Source organism: Salmo trutta, chromosome 7 (assembly GCF_901001165.1).
Source record: "Salmo trutta chromosome 7, fSalTru1.1, whole genome shotgun sequence".
NCBI classification, from domain to species: Eukaryota; Metazoa; Chordata; class Actinopteri; order Salmoniformes; family Salmonidae; genus Salmo; species Salmo trutta.
The window spans coordinates 20,823,362-20,845,976 of record NC_042963.1 but is presented as its reverse complement, the minus strand read 5'-3'; the positions used below and the strand labels follow the sequence as shown (position 1 = coordinate 20,845,976).

Genomic DNA, 22,615 nt, shown 5'->3' with positions numbered 1-22,615 from the left:
TAGGACGCCAGACAGCACACACAGATCTGGGACCAGGTCATCTCAGTGCACGTCACTCTGGTCCTGGCGGAGCTAGGACGCCAGACAGCACACACAGATCTGGGACCAGGCCATCTCAGTGCACGTCACTCTGGTCCTGGCGGAGCTAGGACGCCAGACAGCACACACAGATCTGGGACCAGGCCATCCCAGTGCACGTCACTCTGGTCCTGGCGGAGCTAGGACGCCAGACAGCACACACAGATCTGGGACCAGGCCATCTCAGTGCACGTCACTCTGGTCCTGGCGGAGCTAGGACGCCAGACAGCACACACAGATCTGGGACCAGGCCATCTCAGTGCACGTCACTCTGGTCCTGGCGGAGCTAGGACGCCAGACAGCACACACAGATCTGGGACCAGGCCATCTCAGTGCACGTCACTCTGGTCCTGGCGGAGCTAGGACGCCAGACAGCACACACAGATCTGGGACCAGGCCATCTCAGTGCATGTCACTCTGGTCCTGGCGGAGCTAGGACGCCAGACAGCACATACAGATCTGGGACCAGGCCATCTCAGTGCATGTCACTCTGGTCCTGGCGGAGCTAGGACGCCAGACAGCACACACAGATCTGGGACCAGGCCATTTCAGTGCATGTCACTCTGGTCCTGGCGGAGCTAGGACGCCAGACAGCCAGTCAGTCACCAAGGGGCTTACTGAACGTCAGAGAACATGACGCTTTGAATAAAAGTGGGAAGAGAAGAGCATGTTTCGCAGATGAAACCAGGAGATACCTGGTCTGGGGAGTAACCGGGCATTCACCTACACTGACCTCAGATCCAGTTCTTCCTACCTGACTACCTGACTGGCAAATTAGGAGAAAGTTCTAGAAAGGAAAGATGGAGAGAGCAAGGTTGTGTAACTAATAAAAGGAAAGTCTTACCAAGCGCAGCATATACACAGAGTGTACAAAACATTAGGAACACCTTCCTAATATTGAGTTGCACCCCTTTTGCTCTCAGAACAGCCTCAATTAGTCGGGGCATGGACCCTAGAACGTGTCAAGCGTTCTACAGGGATGCTGGCCCATGTTGACACCAATGCTTCCCACAGTTGTGTCAATTTGGCTGGATGTCCTTTGGGTGGTGGACCATTCTTGATACATACAGGAAACTGTTGAGCATGAAAAACCCAGCAGTGTTGCTGTTCTTGACACACTCAAACCGGTGCACCTGTCACCTACTACCATACCCCATTCAAAGGCACTTAAATATTTTGTCTTGCCCATTCACCTTCTGAATTGCACACACATAATCCACATCTCAATTGTCACAAGTCTTGAAAATGATTCTTAACCTGTCTCCTCCCCTTCATCTTCACTGATTAAAGTGGATGTAACAAGTGACATCAATAAGAGATCATAGCTTTCACCTGGATTCACCTGGTCAGGCTATGTCATGGAAAGAGTTCCTAATGTTTTGTACACTCAGTGTATCCAGGACCTCTACACCAGGCGGTGTCAGAGGAAGGCCCCAAAAATTGTCAAAGACCCCAGCCACCCCAGTCATAGACTGTTCTCTCTACTACTGCATGGCAAGCGGTACCGGAGTGCCAAGTCTTGGACAAAAAAGGTTCTCAACAATTTTTACCCCCAAGCCATAAGACTCCTGAACAGGTAATCAAATGGCTACCTGGACTATTTGCATTGTGTGCCCCCCCACCCCTCTTTTACGCTGCTGCTACTCTCTGTTTATCATATATGCATAGTCACTTTAACTATACATTCATGTACATACTACCTCAATTGGCCCGACCAACCAGTGCCCCCGCACATTGATTAACCGGGCTATCTGCATTGTGTCCCGCCACCCACCACCCGCCAACCCCTCTTTTACGCTACTGCTACTCTCTGTTTATCATATATGCATTGTCACTTTAACCATATCTACATGTGCATACTACCTCAATTAGCCCGACTAACCGGTGCCTGTATGTAGCCTCGCTACTGTTATAGCCTCGCTACTGTATATAGCCTCGCTACTGTTATTTTTCACTGTCTTTTTGCTGTTTTATTTCTTTACTAACCTATTGTTCACCTAATACTTTTTTTCCACTCTTGGTTAGAGCCTGTAACTAAGCATTTCACTGTAAGGTCTACACCTGTTGTATTCGGCGCACGTGACAAGTAAACTTTGATTTGATTTCTCAAAGGGGAATGCGTTGCTGTAAGCCGTATTTCCTGATTAAATCCGAAGGGAACAGACAGGTGCAGGCACAGACAAGTTGAATGATAGTTTGTTAATGCTAGGGATGTAACAAATTAAAATGTTTAAACCACAATTTTTTTTAAATCGGTTTTCCAAATGAATTCACAATGCAGCTGCGCTTCTGCCAGCAACAGTTTGGGCCTCACGGTGCATCCCTTTCAGGTGGTTAAGCATTGAACCTGTGCTACCATTACTATACCTCAATTCCACCTTGCAAAGTTTGCATTTCTTTCTCATTTACCTTCTCAAAGTATTGTCATACAGGATTTCACCGCTGTCCCTTGCCTTTTTCTGCCATTTTTCCAACTGTTAACGACGATGACGTAGTGGTGGAGAGTCGACTCCAATTGAATTGATTTCTCGACTCCTTTCATGCTGACTCCCGGTGTAAACTCTCATTTCTGAGTTTCAAGATTCAATTCCGCTAGGACTCCACTTCTAAGATTCAGTATTTTTGGAATGGAGGAGACTGATCACATTGCCGTACTTCTGAAAACAGAAACACTTGCATCTTTCATAGCGAGCTAGCGAGGGACAAAGAGGGAGAGGGGAGGGACACAGTATAGGCAGGTAGACCACCAGGCAGACTGAGTCAGAACTGTGCACGAGGCCCATCTATGGACAATCAAAAGCTGGTTCTCGCAATGGACAGCTGTATCTCTTTTTGGCTTGCAATGTCTCGCAACTTCAGTCAAGCAGGGCCTATCATCAATGAATAGGCTAGGATATTGAGATGCAACACTTCGCTCTCCCAGTCACACACAGTATCTGCGCAAGTGCACGGGTTTGCTTCACGCTGTTCACAGCGTGGTAGCCAGGACACCAGAGCCTCGTGCTTCGACACTCTTAGTTGCTACGGAAATTGACCCACTATACTGTTTACTTTCTATCTTCTTTAACCACAGTGGCGTAGGGTGAAGGTGGTTTATTGATCGCAGCTTCCACATTCATGCTGCTGGTCCTGCAGGTTAACTGACTTGCCTAGTTAAATATAAACAAAAAATAAATAATTATTTAATATCGCTGAGTCTACATTTAAATTACGCATCTTTCCCTTTATAGCCTATCGTCTAGTTAGGCTAAACAAATTTAAATAATATGTTTTGTGATAACGGCACTGTGTTTTTCGTTTAGGGATTTTTCTTAACGTTAAGGATCCCAATTTCGTTTCAAAGTTTTAATGTTCACACAACTAGTTCCTGTATCATAGCGATCACACTTCAGTGGTCACACGTCAACCTGCATCACCAGCAGCATGACTGTGGAAGCTGCGATCGATAAAGCCGTGCTTAGACACTCTCCTAGATCTCCGCACTCAAGGCCAAATCAACCAATAAACCACCTTCACCCTACGCCACTGTGATTAGAGAAGATAAATTGGGATGAGACTAATTAGATCTATTTATGTTCCCAGCCACATCACAGGAAATGGGTTTCCAAGAATCAGGGAGCCATGGAAACCGTAGTCATGGTTTGTCTCGATGGAGCTTGTACCTGTCTTCTCAGGCAGTGTGTGTGATGTCCGCAGCTGTTGCAGATAGGATCACATCAGGAGATGGGTGAAAAGGGTGGACTGGAGAGAAAGGAAAGGAAGGGACAGAGAGGCGTCAACTGTTCTTATTAAAGATGCTGTCCGGGACCTTAACTTACTTCATAACATATTGTACGGAACATTTCATACGAAATGGATGACAGTCGTGCACAATTTTCGAGGGACCTGTTTTCGCCTTTGAGCACTACTTCCAAAACTACTGGATGACAATATACAAAAGCTCTGGAGCATCACTTTAATGACAGCTGAAGCCGACAGGAACAGGAAACCAGATACACTTACATAGTACGACAACAGACTGACTTATATATTTTTCACATCTTATCCCATGTTTTTACTCTGAAATACATTTCGGCATATTCACTCTACTATTTCTATCCACTATTTCAACACTATCAGAATTCTGTTCCTATGTATTTATTTTTAGAAGTGGGTCTTTGTTCTGTTTAGCACAATTTTTATTGTGACTCCCTTTTGAAGGCATTCATGTTTGTCTAAGGGAACGGAAAGGCTACACTTGCTCACAGATGATTTGTTTCGCAACACTCCCAAGGTCCTCTGTTTTGTGTGCTACCTGACCTTTCGTGAGTTAACCTGCGCTCTTCATATAGCCCAGGTTGTGTTTGCACTGGGTTTCTATCGGTTGACCATTAAACAAGGTGTCTCCTCATGTCCACTTTGGAACTCGGTAACAAGAAGAAGAAAATGCCCGCCTCGAATGGCCTTTTCTCAGGCTGTTGCCATGGCGACTGAGAGAGGAAAATACCTGCATGCATAGCGACCGTACGTGACTGTGTGGCAGAGTGAGATTTTGCAAGCACTGGGGACAAAAGAAAGCCCACTGACAATATGTGCAAAATATGTGCATCACTGTCACGGAACTGCCAAGAGCTTTTTTTGTGGTGATGCGTTTGGTCTTTGTCGAGTAAGGAAGCCTTTGTCGATCCATTGTGCAGGGCCACTGGACAGAGAATAATGAGCCAGGCTTGGCATGCAGTAGAGAGGAAGTTCCTTATATTGCTCCATTCTCTTTTCACTGCCATTATTAAAAAACATCATCCTCCCGCAACGTCATCTCCTGTAATATTTCCCTCAAACAATAAGATCACTATTCCGTCTCATTTTACCGTTTCTCTATTTTTGAGGTCATGGTGGGGATATGAAACTCCCTTTGTGTCCGGACAGTCCGGGCAGGCAGTGTCTGGTGCCAACTCTATCCCATGGCAGTCCCAACTCCAGTCACATCGCAACTAAAGAAAACACAATGCCAGCTAGTCCTCCGGACCAGCCCTGAGCTTTTCCCTGTGCTGCATTTTGGACATCCTCCAAAAGCACAATTATCTCCTCTTCAGTGTCCTTGGGTGAGGTAGCATTGGTGAGGATTGGGAACCTGGCAAGATATAATTGACTAAGTACAGAATACAGAATCTGGGGTTGATAGACCAAGAGCTGTGAATGCCTCGTCTCCCTAGTTAAAGTAGGGCTGATTCAGCCCTTTGAATTCGAATGTGAGCGTAGTTACTTACTTTTCACATTGAATCGTGTGTGTGTGTGTGTGTGTGTGTGTGTGTGTGTGTGTGTGTGTGTGTGTGTGTGTGTGTGTGTGTGTGTGTGTGTGTGTGTGTGTGTGTGTGTGTGTGTGTGTGTGTGTGTGTGTGTGCATTTGTCATTCTCTCATGTCATAAGGCTCACACATACAGACTCATCAACCTAGTTACTTTTGGCACTCATTGTGTCTCTGCTGCTTCTCCGTTTGCTGCCACCACGCTATTTACACTCTGCATCACCACCTGTCACAGTGTTTGTCATCTCTCGTTGTCAACTAGCTGTCATGCCATGTAATCCTCTGTCGGCCTATCTGTCTCAATGTAAACTCATCGCTGCCTGGCATCCCCGGTTGAACCTTCAGTGTTAACTGTTGTCCTTTGAATGCTTGAAAGAATATCTCGAGAATGGGTGTTTATCGTGTACACCAATGAAGAATGTGGGGTCTTCAGCATCTTCAGAGGAACAAAGTTGAAGTCCTTGAAAGGCTTTAGGGTGATATGGGATTTTACAGCAGGGGGAGGTTGAAAGACCTTGTTCTTGGTGTGCGTCAAGCATGTATGAAACATGGGATGGAATGGAGACAGGTCAAGCTCAGTGGTGGTCTTATCTCAGATTCACTTCCATCTAATCAGCCTTCCTCGTCTGTTTGAACTGTGTAATTCCTTCAGAACACTGAAGGGAAGTTGGAACAATGGTATTTTGTTTGATGCGCCCGCTAATTACTGTTTCTAAATGTGTTCATTGTTCACCCAGTCGAAGGAGTCTATGTGCTTTGCCAAGCTAACGGTTCTGAAACTGTGAGAGCGCCCACGCCTCAACCTTTCTCTCTGCAGCCTTTTAACGATGGTCCAACCTCTATATTTAGTCGTTATCTCCCACACTCCCTCCCTCCCTCCTTCCCCTTCCCACCTTTTCAATAAGCTGGGCTGTTAGCTGAACTGACAGCCCGATCCTCACGTCACTTCTCCACCCGTCTTGTCAGTTGTCACCTACCTTCTTTCTCCATTCCCAGCCAACCAATCAACTGTCACCTACCTTGTCTCTCCATTCCATGCTAGCCAATCAACTGTTAGCATGCCTGTCTTCCCTCAGACAGCCACCTAGTCTGCTGTTGTTATTCTCATTAGTGACTTTCTGCTCTCTTGGAGAATGGTATTAGCTAATGAAAGAGGGCTTTGTTGTTTCAGGTCAGGGCCAGTTTAGTGGATTGACAGGAAACCACTAATGACAAGCAGAAAACCACACGTTGTTGCGGTTGTCTCGACTCGTGAGCAGAACAATTGGAATCCCACAGTTATTAGCGCGTGGATACCCAAAGCTGTTCAGCCAAACCAATTCATTAGGGGTCCATCAAGGTGTGTGACTCTCACTAACCAAACGTTTGGTTTGGAGGTGACAAAGCTGAATACATGTCTGTTCTACGAAATATATTCCCAAATAAATGTATTCTCAAAAATTGCTTTCTCTGTTACGCTGTGTAAACTGAACTGAACTGACACATACTACCATTCAAAGTTTGGGGTAACTTAGAAATGTCCTTGTTTTTGAAAGAAAAGCCCATTTTTTGTCCATTTAAAATAACATAAAATTGATCAGAAATACAGTGTAGACATTGTTCATGTTGTAAATGATTATTGTAGCTGTAAACTGCTGATTTTGTTATGGAATATCTGCATAGGCGTACAGAAGCCGATTATCAGCAACCATCACTCCTGTGTTCCAATGGCACGTTGTGTTAGCTAATCCAAGTTTATCATTTTAAAAGGCTATTTGATCATTAGAAACCCCTTTTGCAATTATGTTAGCACAGCTGAAAACTGTTGTCCTGATTAAAGAAGCAATAAAACTGGCCTTCTTTAGACTAGTTGAGTATCTGGATCATCAGCATTTGTGGGTACGATTACAGGCTCAAAATGGCCAGAAACAAAGAACTTTCTTCTGAAACTCATCAGTCTATTCTTGTTCTGAGAAATGAAGGCTATTCCATGCGAGAAATTGCCAAGAAAATGAAGATCTCGTACAACACTATGTACTACTCCCTTCATAGAACAGCGCAAACTGGCTCTAAGCAGAGTAGAAAGAGGAATGGGAGGCCCCAGTGTACAAATGAGCAAGAGGACAAGTACATTAGTGTCTAGTTCGAGAAACAGATGCCTCACAAGTCCTCAACTGGCAGCTTCATTAAATAGTACCCGCAAAACACCAGTCTCAACGTCAACAGTGAAGAGGCAACTCCGGGATGCTGGCCTTCTAGGCAGAGTTCCTCTGTCCAGTGTCTGTGTTCTTTTGCCCAACTGAATCTTTTCTTTTTATTGGCCAGTCTGAGATATGGCTTTTTCTTTGCAACTCTGCCTAATTTGGAAATGTAAGTAGGGGTAAAGTGACTATGTATAGATAATAAACAGGGAGTAGCAGCAGTGTAAAAACAAATGGGGGGGTGGGGGGGGGGTGTTAATGTAAATAGTGCCGGTGGCCATTTTATTAATTGTTCAGCAGTCTTATGGCTTGGGGGTAGAAGCTGTTAAGGAGCCTTTTGGTCCTAGACTTTGGCGCTCCGGTACTGCTTGCTGTGCTGTACCAGAGAGAACAGTGTATGACTTGGGTGACTGGAGTCCTTGACAATTTTTTTAGCTTTCCTCTGACACTGCCTAGTATATAGGTCCTGGATGGCAGAAAGCTTGGCCCCAGTGATGTACTGGGCCGTATGCACTACCCTCTGTAGCGCCTTACGGTCAGATGCCGACCATTTGCCATACCAGGCGGTGATGCAGCCGGTCAGGTTGGTCTCAATGGTGCAGCTGTAGAACTTTTTGAGAATCTGGGGACCCATTCCAAATCTGTTCAGTCTCCTGAGGTGTTGTCGTGCCCTCTTCACGACTGTCTTGGTGTGTTTTGACCATGATAGTTCGTTGGTAATATGGACACCAAGGAACTTGAAACTCTCGACACGCTCCACTTCAGCCCCGTCAATGTTAATGGGGGCCTGTTCGGTCCTCCTTTTCTTATTGTCCACAATTAGCTCCTTTGTCTTGCTCTGCCAGGTCTCTGATCTCCTCCCTATAGGCTGTCTCAGCGTTGTCGATAATCAGGCCTACCACTTTTGTGTCGTCAGCTAAATAAATGATGGTGTTGGAGTCGTGTTTGGCCATGCAGTCGTGGGTGAACAGGGAGTACAGGAGGGGACTAAGCACGCACCCCTGAGGGGCCCCAGTGTTGAGGATCAGCGTGGCAGACGTGTTTTTTGCTACCCTTAACACCTGGGGCGGCCCGTCAGGAAGTCCAGGATCCAGTTGCAGAGGGAGGTGTTTAATCCCAGGGTGCTTAGCTTAATGATGAGTTTTGTGGGCACTATGGTGTTGAACGCTTAGCTGTAGTCAATGAACAGCATTCTCACATAGGCATTCCTTTTGTCCAGGTGGGAAAGGGCAGTGTGGAGTGCGATTGAGATTGCATCATCTGTGGATCTGTTGGGGCGATATGTGAATTGGAGTGGGTCTAGGGTATCCGGGATGATGCTGTTGATGTGAGGCATGACCAGCCTTTCAAAGCACTTCATGGCTACCGATGTGAGTGCTACGGGGCGGTAATCATTTAAGCAGGTTACCTTCACTTCCTTGGGAACAGGGACTTTGGTTGTCTGCTTGAAACATGTAGGTATTACAGACTCGGTCAGGGAGAGGTTGAAAATGTCAGTGAAAACACTTGGCAGTTGGTCCAAAGTAATTCAAAGCCTGTACTGTATCACTTAGGATGCAACTTTCCAGTGATACTATTTCTTCCATGTAATGTTGTTATTAAAACAAAATCAGGCAACCCCATAGTAGAGTAGTTTAACTATTTACCTAGTCGGCCTGTTGTTGTGTGCTGTATGCGAGAAAAATGTTCCTCGAGGCGCATTCAAGTTGCGAGAGCCATAGATATGGAGGGAAACATGTAGTATTTTTAGACAAGCAGTCTTGGCTAAACAATTCTTAATACAATCGCGTGAAAACAGTTTTGAAAGCAGTTTTTGCAAATGTATTTTGAAAGCAAAATGATCTCATCATTTTACAATTAGGGCTGGAGATTTCCAGGGATCTCACAATATGATATTATCACAATAATTCTATATGTATTGCAATTCCAATACATATAGAATTATTGTGATTTTATTGTGATTCGATGTTCCAATCATATTGCTCACCATATGCCTACTGCAGAGGGACGAGAGAGAGACAAAATAAAACGAGTTTTGATCAGTCATGGGAATGAAAGTGCTGAAAACAAACTGGCTCCCGATTTAAAAAGAAGATGGAGAACAAGCTATGAAGGCAAGATACTGGATTTTAGGCACAGGTACAGCCAACTAGCAGAAAAATAATATTGTGATGTTGTCAAAACGATACGATATATTGTTAAAATGAATATCCCGATATGTAACTGATTACCCCCCTTCACTAGTAGTCTTTTGCACAGTGCGACATTTGTCACTGACTTCAGATCTGCTAAGAGTACAGAGAGTACTAATCCTTTGAAACTGTTTATGAATGGAAAGGTCCAGGGACAGCAAGGGAAATGCGCAAGTGGGAAATTGTGTCTGGGTAAAATTGCATAACCCACACATATTAAGGAGAGTGGGTGTCACTAGCTCTTCCTCAGAAGTGCTTTTCTCGCATTTTTAGCACCCTTCCCACTTTCTAAATAGTTATTGGCATCCTTGATAAAGATGAGCATATTAAACAAGTCAACCATTTCTTTGTGGATTTTGATTAGTGCTTGGGGTTATCCACTTGCGGCCAAATGTCAGCATCCTGACAGAGGTAACCAAAACATAGACTCTATGGTTGCAAAAATGGTAAGAGACCTATCCATGCTCTGCTTTCTTGACATTTATGTTGACCAGACAGGTCCTACAGGCCTGGTTGTGTGCGGTAAAGAGGGACATAGGTCAGTTGCAGTTGGTCCAGAACAGGGTAGCACATATTGCACTTAGATGTTGATGTGTTGAAGGTATCAAACTGTCTGTTCAAGCAGTTGGCACACAGTTCGGACACTCATCGGCAATCAGAAGTCTCTTCACAGTCTCCAGGTTCAGAACAGAGGCTGGGAAACGCACAGTAAAAAATAGAGCCATGTCTACATGGAACTCTCTGCCACCCCAGGTAACTCAAGCTGGCAATAAAACCAGATTCAAAAACCAGATAAAATAACACCTTATGGCACAAAAGGGACTTTGAAGAGACACAGACATTTGTATATATTTTTGTATTGTAATTTACACTGTATTATGTATTGTATTATGTAGGTGGGTGGCCTTGCACAAATCCTTGGCTTATGCGAGCCCGAATGGCTCATAGGGCAGGAGCCATCTCCTGTTTCTGAAGAGTGAGGCAGAGTCAGGAGATTAAGTATTAATATGTATTTTATTTGTTGTGTTTTATTTCCTGTTTGGACCCCAGGAAGAGTAGCTGCTGCCTTGGTAGCAGCTAATTGGGGAACCCAATAAATACTACTACCTGGTTTTTGGCAAAAATGTCCTGGTACTTGGTAAATTTCACATTGACCTTAACATGGGCCCCAGGACCAGTGGAAGCAAAATAGCCTCATAACATCAAAGATCCACCACCATATTTTACCGTAGATATGAGATACTTTTCTGCATATGCTTCTGTTTTTCAACGCCAAACCCACCATAAACATTTTGCAGTATTCATCTCAGTCTCCGGATTTGAACCCCATTGAAAACCTGTGGTTTGAATTGAAGAAGGCAGTCCATAAGCGCAGACGAAGGATGTCAAGGACCTGGAACGATTATGTATGGAGGTACGGTCTAAGATCCCTCCCAGCGTGTTCTCCAATATCATAAAACATTTTAGAAAAAGGCTCAGTGTCATTATCAAAGGGTAGGGTGCTGGAGTACTGAAAACAGGTGTTGATAATTTTGTCCCCTATCTTAAAAACAAATTGATATATATATTACTTGTTAAACACAATCTCTTTCTCTGAGCAATTGTATTAATATAAAATACATTTCAAATTGTTTAGAGCATGCAATATATTATTTATTTTATACAGCTTATTTTATATTGTCTTGTTTGCTCATCTTTATCAATGGTGCCAATAATTATGCACCTAGCTGAAGCTGTGGACAATATCCTGGGAAAGTGGGTTTATAGGCCCTTTCACACCACTGAGCAGAGTGAAACCAAGCTGTACCAAGCTGGCCCTGTAACACATCCACCATTGTAGCTGAAAAAGGCAATGTGAAAGGAAAATATCACTTGCCAGCACAGTTTGTCTCCAGTCAGCACTATAGTTAGAAAAGGGTATGTGTATGTACTTGAGTGAAGTGTTTCTGTTGATAATTTAGTCAGTGTGTGAATGGGTTTTGTGTTTTGTTCTGTCCCCTCAGGCTGAAGATGATGGAACACCAGGAGCAGAGTGATGACATCAGTGTCCTGAGCCCGCTGGAGTTGCTGGCAGAGGCCGCCAAGGAGGATGATGGACACTGCCAACCACAGTTCAGGTGAAGCATCTCCACTACCTATGGCACAGATTTAGGATCAGCTAACCCCCTACCCTCTCAATCCTAATCTTAATTGTTGGGTTATAAAACTGAACTAGGGTCACTTCAACCTACTCCCTTCCCATACACAGCTCCTGAGTGGCACAGCGGTCTAAGGCACTGCATCTCATTGCTAGAGGCGTCACTACAGACCCTGGTTCAATTCCAGGCTGATCACAACCAGCCGGGATTGAGAGTCCCATAGGGCGGCGTGCAATTGGCCCAGAGTCGTCCGGGTTAGGGTTTGACCGGGGTAGGCCGTCATCGTAAATACGAATTTGTTCTTAACTGACTTGCCTAGTTAAATAAAGGTTAAAAATAAAATGCAGGACACTTATAAGGATCCTGGATATGATATAGTCCATTGCCTTTGAGTGGTCAAGAAAATGTCTGTCCGCCCCTGTTCTTTTAGCAGTTGTTAGGGCAAATAGAAGAGACATCCGACTGGTAGTGTGAAAGTTGCCAGCCTCCCTGCAGACTCCAGAGTGATAAACAGATGGATAATGTCACCTCATGCTGTCACGATGTACACACTCTGTCAGTCATGGTTAATGTGGCTACTCTGGTCACACCGCACCCCCAGCGAGCAAAACTAGTTGCAATGACGTCATTATCATGGTTGTATACTGGTTGCATAAGGACATTTCCTTAACATCTTTTTAGCAACCAGAAAATCACATTGTAATCTGTTTATATGACATCTTCTGAATCAGAAAACCAATTCTCAACCAGAAAAGAATGTAATTAAGATGCCATTGCCGTCTGCCGCCGTTGCTTTGCTGCGCTGACTAAGGACAGGGAGGCAAATGAGCAACTAGCAGTATGATGTGCAGTGATATGGTCCTGTGTGGCTCAGTTGGTAGAGCATGGTGTTTGCAACGCCAGGGTTGTGGGTTCGATTCCCACGGGGGCCAGTAAGGAAACAAAAAAAACAAAAAGAAATATGTATGAAATGTATGCATTCACTACTGTAAGTCGCTCTGGATAAGAGCGTCTGCTAAATGACTAAAATGTAAAGTATCTCCACCTCTTATCACCATATTCAACAACACTGTCTTCTCCTCTTCAGTAGCCTACACGTCCCCACTTGCATTCTGCCCCACCTTGCAGTCTCCTCTGCATACAGGAGTGCTATAATTGCCAATGGCTTAGGACACAATAAAAGTCTGGAAAACGCCGGCAGCCTGGCATACAAAGACAGTTAAAGGTCTCTATGGTCTATTTAGTTTTACATTGGTATTGAGCAGAATAGAATCACACCTCGTAATTCAACGTTGATGACTAGGTGCGAATGCTGTCTTGAGGTCTGGGACCCACCCTTTTCCCAAAATGTAATTATTGTGACATTTTCCTTGACTCAGGATGAGGATTAGCTTTCACATGCTATCCTAGCAATTATTATATAGTATTTCTGGAAAATCTCTCTTTTCCTAATGCTATCTCATTTTTATATTGTACCCATCTGTCAACATGCCGTTTACATCATAGTCTTTTGATACAGTATAGTTGAACTTGTCTATGGGTGTGACGAATCTCAAGTGCACAGAACAAACACACAGACAGACAGACAGACAGACAGACAGACAGACAGACAGACAGACAGACAGACAGACAGACAGACAGACAGACAGACAGACAGACAGACAGACAGACAGACAGACAGACAGACTGTTACAGAGTAATGTCCTGACATAGACCCGTACCTACCCTGGTTTGTGACTCCCAGTCACTGTCAGACCTGGGATAACCTCTCACTGGCAGAGACGAACAGACAGACAGTCACATTCTCTCTGTCAGGAACACAGCCAACAGAGTCAGAGATCACATCAGGCCTTTTAACACAGTGTCCTGGTTTTAACTGTCTGTCCAATAATACTGTACATTGCTATGCTATGCTATACAATACAACACAATATAATACAATAGAAATCAATGACAATATAACTTAATAAATCCCTCCAGGAGCAATTTTGAAGGCATCAGTGAGAGTACAAATTCGCAATGACATAAATTGTTGGAACTGTCGGAACTAGAAGCACAAGCATTTCGCTACACTCGCATTAACATCTGCTAACCATGTGTATGTGACCAATACAATTGGATTTGATTTGAATTACATCTTGAGCATACAATACAACGCGATAGTCCTAAAATTCATCCATACCATCAGCCTATCATACCATATCATGTGCTGTGGCTATAGTATACACTGCTTGGAGAACTTGGGCTATAATATGTATAACCAATAATGAACCTTGTTTTTAACAGCTATGTTATTATATGAATTATGAAACATCAGCTCTTTTGCCCCAGTGTTGTTTTGGTTCAGATTCAGTTCATTTCAGCGAGTTGAGGCAGAATTTATAATACCAGCTAGACTCTATTGAGTTTCCTTACAGATAACTACCCACTTAGCACCTTAATGTTAGTAAGTGATGCTATAGGGCTCATTTACCCTTCAGGTGATCGGAGATCTGTCTGAAGCGCTCATAATAACAGTACTAACGGTGAGGCAGCAGTAGTCTGTGCTGTTCTGGGAGTGTGACTGATAAACAGGCTCTCTGGCAGCACATGAAAGCCTAGAAGGGTGCGTGCTGAGGGAGAAAATACAGAGGGAGTTAGGATCATTAGATATGAAAATGGACCCCCCCCCCCTCCGCCCCATACACACACACACACATCACACAAACAGAAAAGGCACACACACTCAAAACGCATGCACGCTATCACACACACACACACACACACACACACACACACACACAAAGGCGTTGTGTCTCTGCTCACTCAGAGAGTCTCACGTGTAAAGAGAATCCCTGTGGTGATACTGTCTGCTCACTGCACTGAGCCAAAGAGGGAAAACCAGACCTGGTCAGAGAGACGAGCTAGCTCTTTAAGAGGGAAATAAGTGGGCAAAACCATTGTCTATGTTGTCTATTGTCTATTGGATATGTCTAGGTAAATATGTTGTCTATGTCTATGTAGTCTATTGTCTATGATGTCTATTGACTTTGTTGTCCATTGTCTATGTTGTCTATGTCTAGGTAAATATGTTGTCTATGTTGCACCTCCGTCACTCGGTCGCATCGTTGCCATTGTTATCCGCTTGCTGCAGCTTATTGATGTGTGACTGATGGTTAATACCAAGTCTTTCTGAACGGGGGCTAATGGCTGTTTCGTAAAATGTACACTATTGTGGCCTGGAAATATGATCATTGCTAACATAGACAAATAAAGAGTAGAAAACAACGTTGCCATCATTGTGATGTCGTCAAGTTTAATTTAGAGGAGTGGCAATGTTGCTTCAAAGTTAGTCAGAAATAGCTAGCAATGCTAACGTTAGCGAGCTGACATTTCAGCGCTCTCCCCTCAATCTTAGCTAGCTAGCTAAAGTTATACTGCATCTAAAGTCAGTTGTTTGGAGATATCGCAATGATCACAAAAGCTTGCCCTACAAATGATTTGCCTCCTTTTGAAATGTCATCGTGTTTCCAAGCCACAGTAATGCACTTTAGACTAGCACCCATTGAGACTGCATTGAGTAGAATGCTCAGCTGGACATCAGGCCTAAAACGAACGTTCAAAACAATATTGTGATGTAATGTGCAACCCATGAAAATGTTGTCTATGTAAATACAGGTTACTGACAAAATAAAGGAAACACCAACATAAAGTGTCTTAATAGGGTATTGAGACACCACGAGCCAGAACAGCTTCAATGCACTTTTTACAAGTGGCTGGAACTCTTGGAGGGATGCGACACTAATCTTCCACAAGAAATTCCATCATTTGGTGTTTTGTTGATGGTGGTGGAAAAACACTGTCTCAAGCGCTCCAGAATCTCCCATAAGTGTTCAATTGGGTTGAGATCTATTGACTGAGATGGCAATGGCATATGGTTTACATTGTTTTCATGCTTATCAAACCATTCAGTGACCACTGAAGTGTTTCCATTATTTTGGCAGTTACCTGTATGTACAGTGCATTCGGAAAGTGTTCAGACCCCTGGACTTTTTCCACATTCTGTTACGTTACAGCCTTATTCTAAAATTGATAAAATAGTTTTTTCCCCCCCTTCATCAATCTACACACAATACCCCATAATGACAGAGCAAAAAATACATTTTTGCAAATGTATAAAAAGAAAACTGAAACATCATATTTGAATAAGAATTCAGACCCTTTATTCAGTACATTGTTGAAGCAACTTTTGCAGCGATTACAGCCTCAAGTCTTCTTAGCTGTGACGCTACAAGCTTGGCACACCAGTATTAGGGGGAGTTTCTCCCATTCTTCTCTGCAGATCCTCTCAAGCTCTGTCAGGTTGGATGGGGAGAGTCGCTGCACAGCTATTTTCAGGTCTCCAGAGATGTTCGATCGGGTTCAAGTCTAGGCTCTGGCTGGAATACTCAAGGACATTCAGAGACTTGTCCCGAAGCCACTCCTGCGTTGTCTTGGCTGTGTACTTAGGGTCGTTGTCCTGTTGGAAGATTAACCTTTGCCTCAGGTCCTGAGCGCTCTGGAGCAGGTTTTCATCAAGGATCTCTCTGTGCTTTGCTCCGTTCATCTTTCCCTCGATCCTGACTAGTCTCCCAGTCGCTGCCGCTGAAAAACATCCTCACAGCATGATGCTGCCACCACCATGCTTCAATGTAGGGATGGTGTCAGGTTTCCTCCAGATGTGATACTTGGCATTCAGTCCAAAGTCTTCAATCTTGGTTTCAGCAGACCAGAGAATCTTGTTTCTCATGGTCTGAGTCCTTTTTCCAAACTCCAAGTGGGCTGTCGTGCATTTTACTGAGGAGTGGCTTCCATCTGGCCACTCTACCATAAAGGCCTGATAAAGGCCATCGGGTTCTTGGTCACCTCCCAGATCAAGGCCCTTCTCCAATTCCTCAACTTGGCTGGGCAGCCAACTTTAGGAAGAATCTTGGTGGTTCCAAACTTCTTCCATTTAAGAATGGCCACTGTGTTCTTGGGGACCTTCCATATTGCAGACATTTTTTGGTACCCTTCCCCAGATCTGTGCCTCGACACAATCCTGTGCTCTACGGACAATTCCTTCGACCTCATGGCTTGGTTTTTGCTCTGACATGCACTGTCAACTGTGGGATCTGCCTTTCCAAATCATGTCCAATCAAATAAATTTACCACAGGTGGACTCCAATCAAGTTGTAGAAACATCTCAAGGATGATCAATGGAAACAGGATGCACCTGAGCAAAATTTCAAGACTCATAGCAAAGGATCTGAATACTTATGTAAATAAGGTATTTCAGTTTTTTTAAATTATTTTATAAATTAGCAACAAATGTTAAAAAACCTGTTTTTGCTTTGTCATTATGGGGTATTGTGTGTAGATTGATGAGGAATAAAAATATTTTGAATATATATGAATTTGACAATAAGGCTGTAATGTTGTCTATGTTGTCAACATCTATTTAAATGTGTATATGTTGTCTGTTGTCTATGTAAATTAGCTAGTACTTATTGAAATAGATGTTTGCATGTGTGTGCATGCAAGCATATTAGCAGGGCTGAAAGTGTGTGCATACATGCACACTGCACACATCTCCTAAAAAATGTGCAGACAGGAGCCATGTCATCTTCGAGCTGCTCGCACACTTAAACGCCATATCAGTGCGGCTGTGGTGTGATCTGAACTGGGCCCCAGCAGAGCTCAAAAACACCTCCCTAAGATAGATCCTACCCCTACAAACACACCACACACACACTCCTCACCCTCTTCTCCTCTCACGCAGCACCCAAGAGGCTGCAGGAGATGCAGAGTGCTGGGAGAGGCAGAGCGAGAGGATCACAGGAGGAGATGGAGAGAGACAGAGAGTGCTGCAGCCCAGCGCACGTGCAGCCTGCACATGTTTACTAGAGAAGAGTGGAGACCCCGTTATGTAACACATATCTAGGGGGAGGGGGGAGGATAAGAGGAAGAGTTAGATGAAAGAGGAAGTGTGAGATGGATAGAAGGGGATTGAGGGAGAAATAGATGGGAAAGAGAGGGGGAGGAGAGATAAATAATGGAAAGAGAGGGGAAAGGGAGAGACATTTATGGAAAAGAGGGGCTAGGAGGGAGAAAGATATATGGCAAAGAGAGGGAGAAGGAGTGAGAATTGCATAAGTATTCACACCCCTTGACTTTTTCCACATTTTGCTGTGTTACAGCATGAATTTAAAATGGATTAAATTGAGATTTTGTGTCACTGGCCTACACACAATATCCCAGTGGAATTATGTTTTTCAAAATTTTTACAAATTTATTCAAATAAAAATTTGAAATGTCAATAAGTATTCAACCCCTTTGTTATGGTAAGCCTAAATAAGTTCAGGAATAGGAATTTGCTTAACAAGTCACATAATAAGTTCAATGGACTCACTCTTTGTGCAATAATAGTGTTTAACATGATTTGTGAATGACTACCTAATTTCCGTATCCTAAACATACAATTTGTATGGTCCCTAAGTCAAGCAGTGAATTTCAAACACAGATTCAACCAGAAAGACCAAGGAGGTTTTCCAATGCCTCTCAAAGAAGGGCCCCTATTGGTAGATGGGTAAAAAAAACTGACATCAAATATCCCTTTGAGCATGATGAAGTTATTAATTACACTTTGGATGGTGTATCAATACACCCAGTCACTACAAAGATACATGCGTGTTTCCTAACTCAGTTGCCGGAGAGGAGGGAAACCGCTCAGGAATTGAGGCCAATGGTGACTTTAAAACATTTACAGAGTTTAATGGCTGTGATAGGGGAAATCTGAAGATGGATCAACAACATTGTAGTTACTCCACAATACTAACCTATGTTGTGACTTTACTTTCATTAATCTGATGACTGTTATTTATCTAATCAACTAACTCTTTAAAAGTTAATCGATTAAATACATAATGTAACTATTAACTCATTAGGATTTTATGGCAACACGAGAGTGTTTTTTTTTAAAGAGTTACCATCTCCCGATTAAACTAAAGGTCTTTACCTATTACATCCATAAACAGTCAACTCATTAATTATAACCTCTTATCTTATCATCCTTCTGAACGGTCGTAACCTCCTGCATCTGCATAAACCCCAGCCTTACTTATGATTCAGTACTACACAAATTGGTTAAATTATTTATTTACTAGCGAACTAAATGATAACACAGGATAAACATACACATTTAATACATTAAAACAGGTCCCTAGCGGACTGACACAATATGGCATTTTGTTACAAAGGAGATGAAGAGTGCGAGAGAGAGAGAGGGGCAGAGACATAATACTTTGGTACATTTAGAAACTACTCCCACAGTAATCATATACTTTGCACACGAACCGCTGCCCATTTGGAGTAATAAATCATGAATGTATTTACATATAAATGCCTTGGTTCGCCGGGTATCTCTGTCGGGAACCAAGCCTTCTTTGAAAGGTGTTTGGTTGGGCCTTTCCGCGGCACGCTTGTAATGCTCTGATTGTCCAAAAGGGATCCCCACCCATCTCTTAGGCATTTTTTGCTTTCCTCTGCCGTCGCCCGGCATCCTGCGATCCATCGTGTAGTCCTGAACAGAACAACAGAGCTCACTCTGCTTCCACTCGCTCTGGAAGATGATTCTTTGAAGATAGGCTAGCCAGCCGTATCGATGGTTCTCAGTGGTGTGATGAGAGTAGTAGAATACATACGATGGTTTGAAGAGTAGTAGAATGATCCCAGCTACTCAGTCATACCAGTGATTGTCCGAGAGGTGACATTATCGTTTCTACCTCGTGTTGAGATTTCAGAGTTCTAACCACTTTGGACGTGAGCTGCAGCTCAACGCCTCTCTGGCCTGGTATGTTAATTCTTAACCCACTGTTTTATACAGTTCATTCAAAAATGCTCTCTGACCTCACTCAAGGGGCGGTGACTACTCACTTGTCCAAAGTTATAGAAACAATTTCCTCTTGTAGTTTCTAAGATCATATCCCTCTCTTAACAAAAACACTTTCATAATTGTTCATATTTCGTACACAATGTTGAGGATACAGACTTCATACATGTAGTGTGTATACTTTTCAAGTTACAGTATTTCCTTTATAACATTTTTAATGACATCACAAAATAACAACCGAAATGACATTATTATTCTTTAGATCGCTTCTGACCATTCTCCACGTTCTATGTTAGAAATATTGTTCCAGTATTCGCTTTAGAATGTGTTACAGTTTCGGCGGGAAAACGTCTGTGAAACAAATTTTATTACATTTCTGTGTGAATTTGGAGAGGGAGATAGCTGAAAGTTCTAATCCTTGATTAAAAAAACATGCATTGTGTTTGCAATAAGGCACTAAAGTCAAACTACAAAAAATGTGTCAAAGAAATTCACTTTATATCCTGGATAGAAAGCGTTATGTTTGGGGCAAATACAACCCAACACATCACTTAGTACTACTCTTCATATTTTCAAGCATGGTGTTGGCTGCATTATGTTATGGCTATGCTTGTCATCGGCAACTGTTTTTTTAATTTTATTAACGGAATATGGCTAAGCACAGACAAAATCCTAAAGGAAAACCTGGTTCAGTCTGCTTTCCACCAGACACATGGGAGACAAATTCACCTTTCAGCAGGACAATAACCAAAAACACAAGGCCAAATATACACAACATTGAATGTTCCTGACTGGCCTAGTTACGGTTTTGACTTAAATTGGCTTGACAATCTATGGCAAGAGTTGAAAATGTCTGTCTAGCTATGATCAACAACCAACTTGACAGAGTTTGAGGAATTTAAAAAAGAATAATGCGCAAATATTGTACAATCCAGCTCTTAGCGACTTACCCAGAAAGACTCAGCTGTAATCGCTGCCTAAGGTGATACTAAAATATATTGACTCAGGGGTGTAAATACTTATTTCATTTTCAATACATTTACTAAAAATGTCTAAAAACATGTTTTCACTTTGCCAATATGGGGTATAGTATGTAGATGGGAGAGAGAAAAAATATATTTAATCCTTTTTGAATTCAGGCTGTGACACAACAGCATGTGGAATAAGTCAAGAGGTATGAATACTTTCTGAAGGCACTGTATATGGGAAAGAGAGAGAATGAGTCTCACACACACACACACACACACACACACACACACACACACACACACACACACACACACACACACACACACACACACACACACACACACACACACACACACACAGCTACATACCTTTCAAATACAAAGCAAAGAGCCTCCACTCACCGGCTGGTTAGATCTCAGTCAGTGAGAGCTGAGAGCCTGGAGCCATGCCATTGGAGGTAATGATAGCCCTGTCACACACACACACATTCACACACAGAGACATTAGACACCACAAACACACTGAGATTAGACACCATACACCTGCTTCTAATCCACTGCCAGGGAACACAGAGAACTGCCAGCTTTTGACTCGAGAAGCATGGCTCAGCATCTATATCAGGGGTGCTGGGAAAGCATGGGAACCAAGTACCTTAAGGAAAATCACTTTGACACGTGAAACAGTTTTTTTTCACAGTGAATTCTATAGGACTATTCTATTTTGCATTGGGGAGTTCCCAAAAGTGTCATTTTCCAATTCCACTCCCAACGAGGGTCGTCATGATCACATCTTTTTTTGTGCTAGCTACTGAATTCTATCAGAGATGGTATTACTAGTGAACAGCGTTGGCTTTGATGTAGGTAAACACTGATTTTCCTGCCAGAATGATGAGAAAAGGACAACCATTGGCTGTGTGCGTTTCTCTAATGTTTACCCACACCTGATTTGGTATATCAGTGGCATTTTGAATGGGGGACTCAAATCCTGGTAGCACGCTATCTATTGTACACCATTCCTAGCATAGTTGACAGTAGCATGGGTGCCGAGAAACATTTGGTACGCTGGCCCAGGTTGCGTTGGTTGTGCCGAGTCTTAATTAAAAGCTGTTTAATAATGGAGGACGATGCAGCTCACTCGTCCCCACGGAGCGCCAGTGTTTTTCTATTAGCGGCCTCGGCGCTGCCTGGGTACTGGCAAGGGACCTAGCACTGCCTGTTTACAGCACGGAAGAAATGGAGGCACAAGTGCGCACAGAACACACGCAGGCACAGACCCATTGCGTCAGCGGCAGTGGTCCCTTAGCAGTTGAGGATTACATCAGTCAGGCTGACACACACACACACACACACACACACACACACACACACACACACACACACCTACATGCTACTTACAAACCATTTTCTTTCTTTCTTTTGCTACTTACAAACCATTTTCTTTCTTTCTATCGCTCTTCCTCTATCTTTCACTCTCACACACACAAACCACTCACATGTCCCACACACCCGCACAAACATGCCACTGACTCTCTCACACGTCATACATTGGCATTTAAATGTCTCTATCTACCCTCAAGACTGATTCAGCGCCCGTCTCAAAGTAAGCCACTCTAGATAATGCTTTTAACATGTTCCCAAATTGATTGAAACAAATACATTAGAATGACTTTAATAATGACTCATCGATTTCCCTCCCCTTCCTATTTATAGCCCAGGGGAGAATGACTGCCCCCTCGCATTTAAGCCACAGAAGTTCAAGGCCGACCGCGGTACTGCAGGCATTGTTAGCAGAAAACAGGATCCCCCATTATAGTGAATGGAATATCAAATCCCCAAAATATATATACAGTATATACAACTATGAAATAACACATATTGATTCATGTA

The 22,615-nt window shown here is 43.3% G+C and overlaps 1 protein-coding gene across 3 annotated transcripts in view; it reads left to right on the top strand.

The window, feature by feature from the left end:
* Positions 1–22,615, top strand: part of gramd2ab (GRAM domain containing 2Ab) — a 65,415-nt gene that overhangs the window by 5,287 nt on the left and 37,513 nt on the right. Inside the window, exons 2-3 of one of the 3 annotated variants that reach the window (XM_029758352.1) lie at positions 11,033–11,148; positions 11,738–11,851. In XM_029758352.1, coding sequence (XP_029614212.1) covers positions 11,117–11,148; positions 11,738–11,851 — 146 coding nt within the window. In that variant the 5' untranslated portion in view covers positions 11,033–11,116. Of the gene's footprint in view, positions 1–9,581; positions 11,149–11,737; positions 11,852–22,615 lie in introns of those variants that run through there. The other 2 variants (XM_029758351.1, XM_029758353.1) reach the window with 2 other exon arrangements.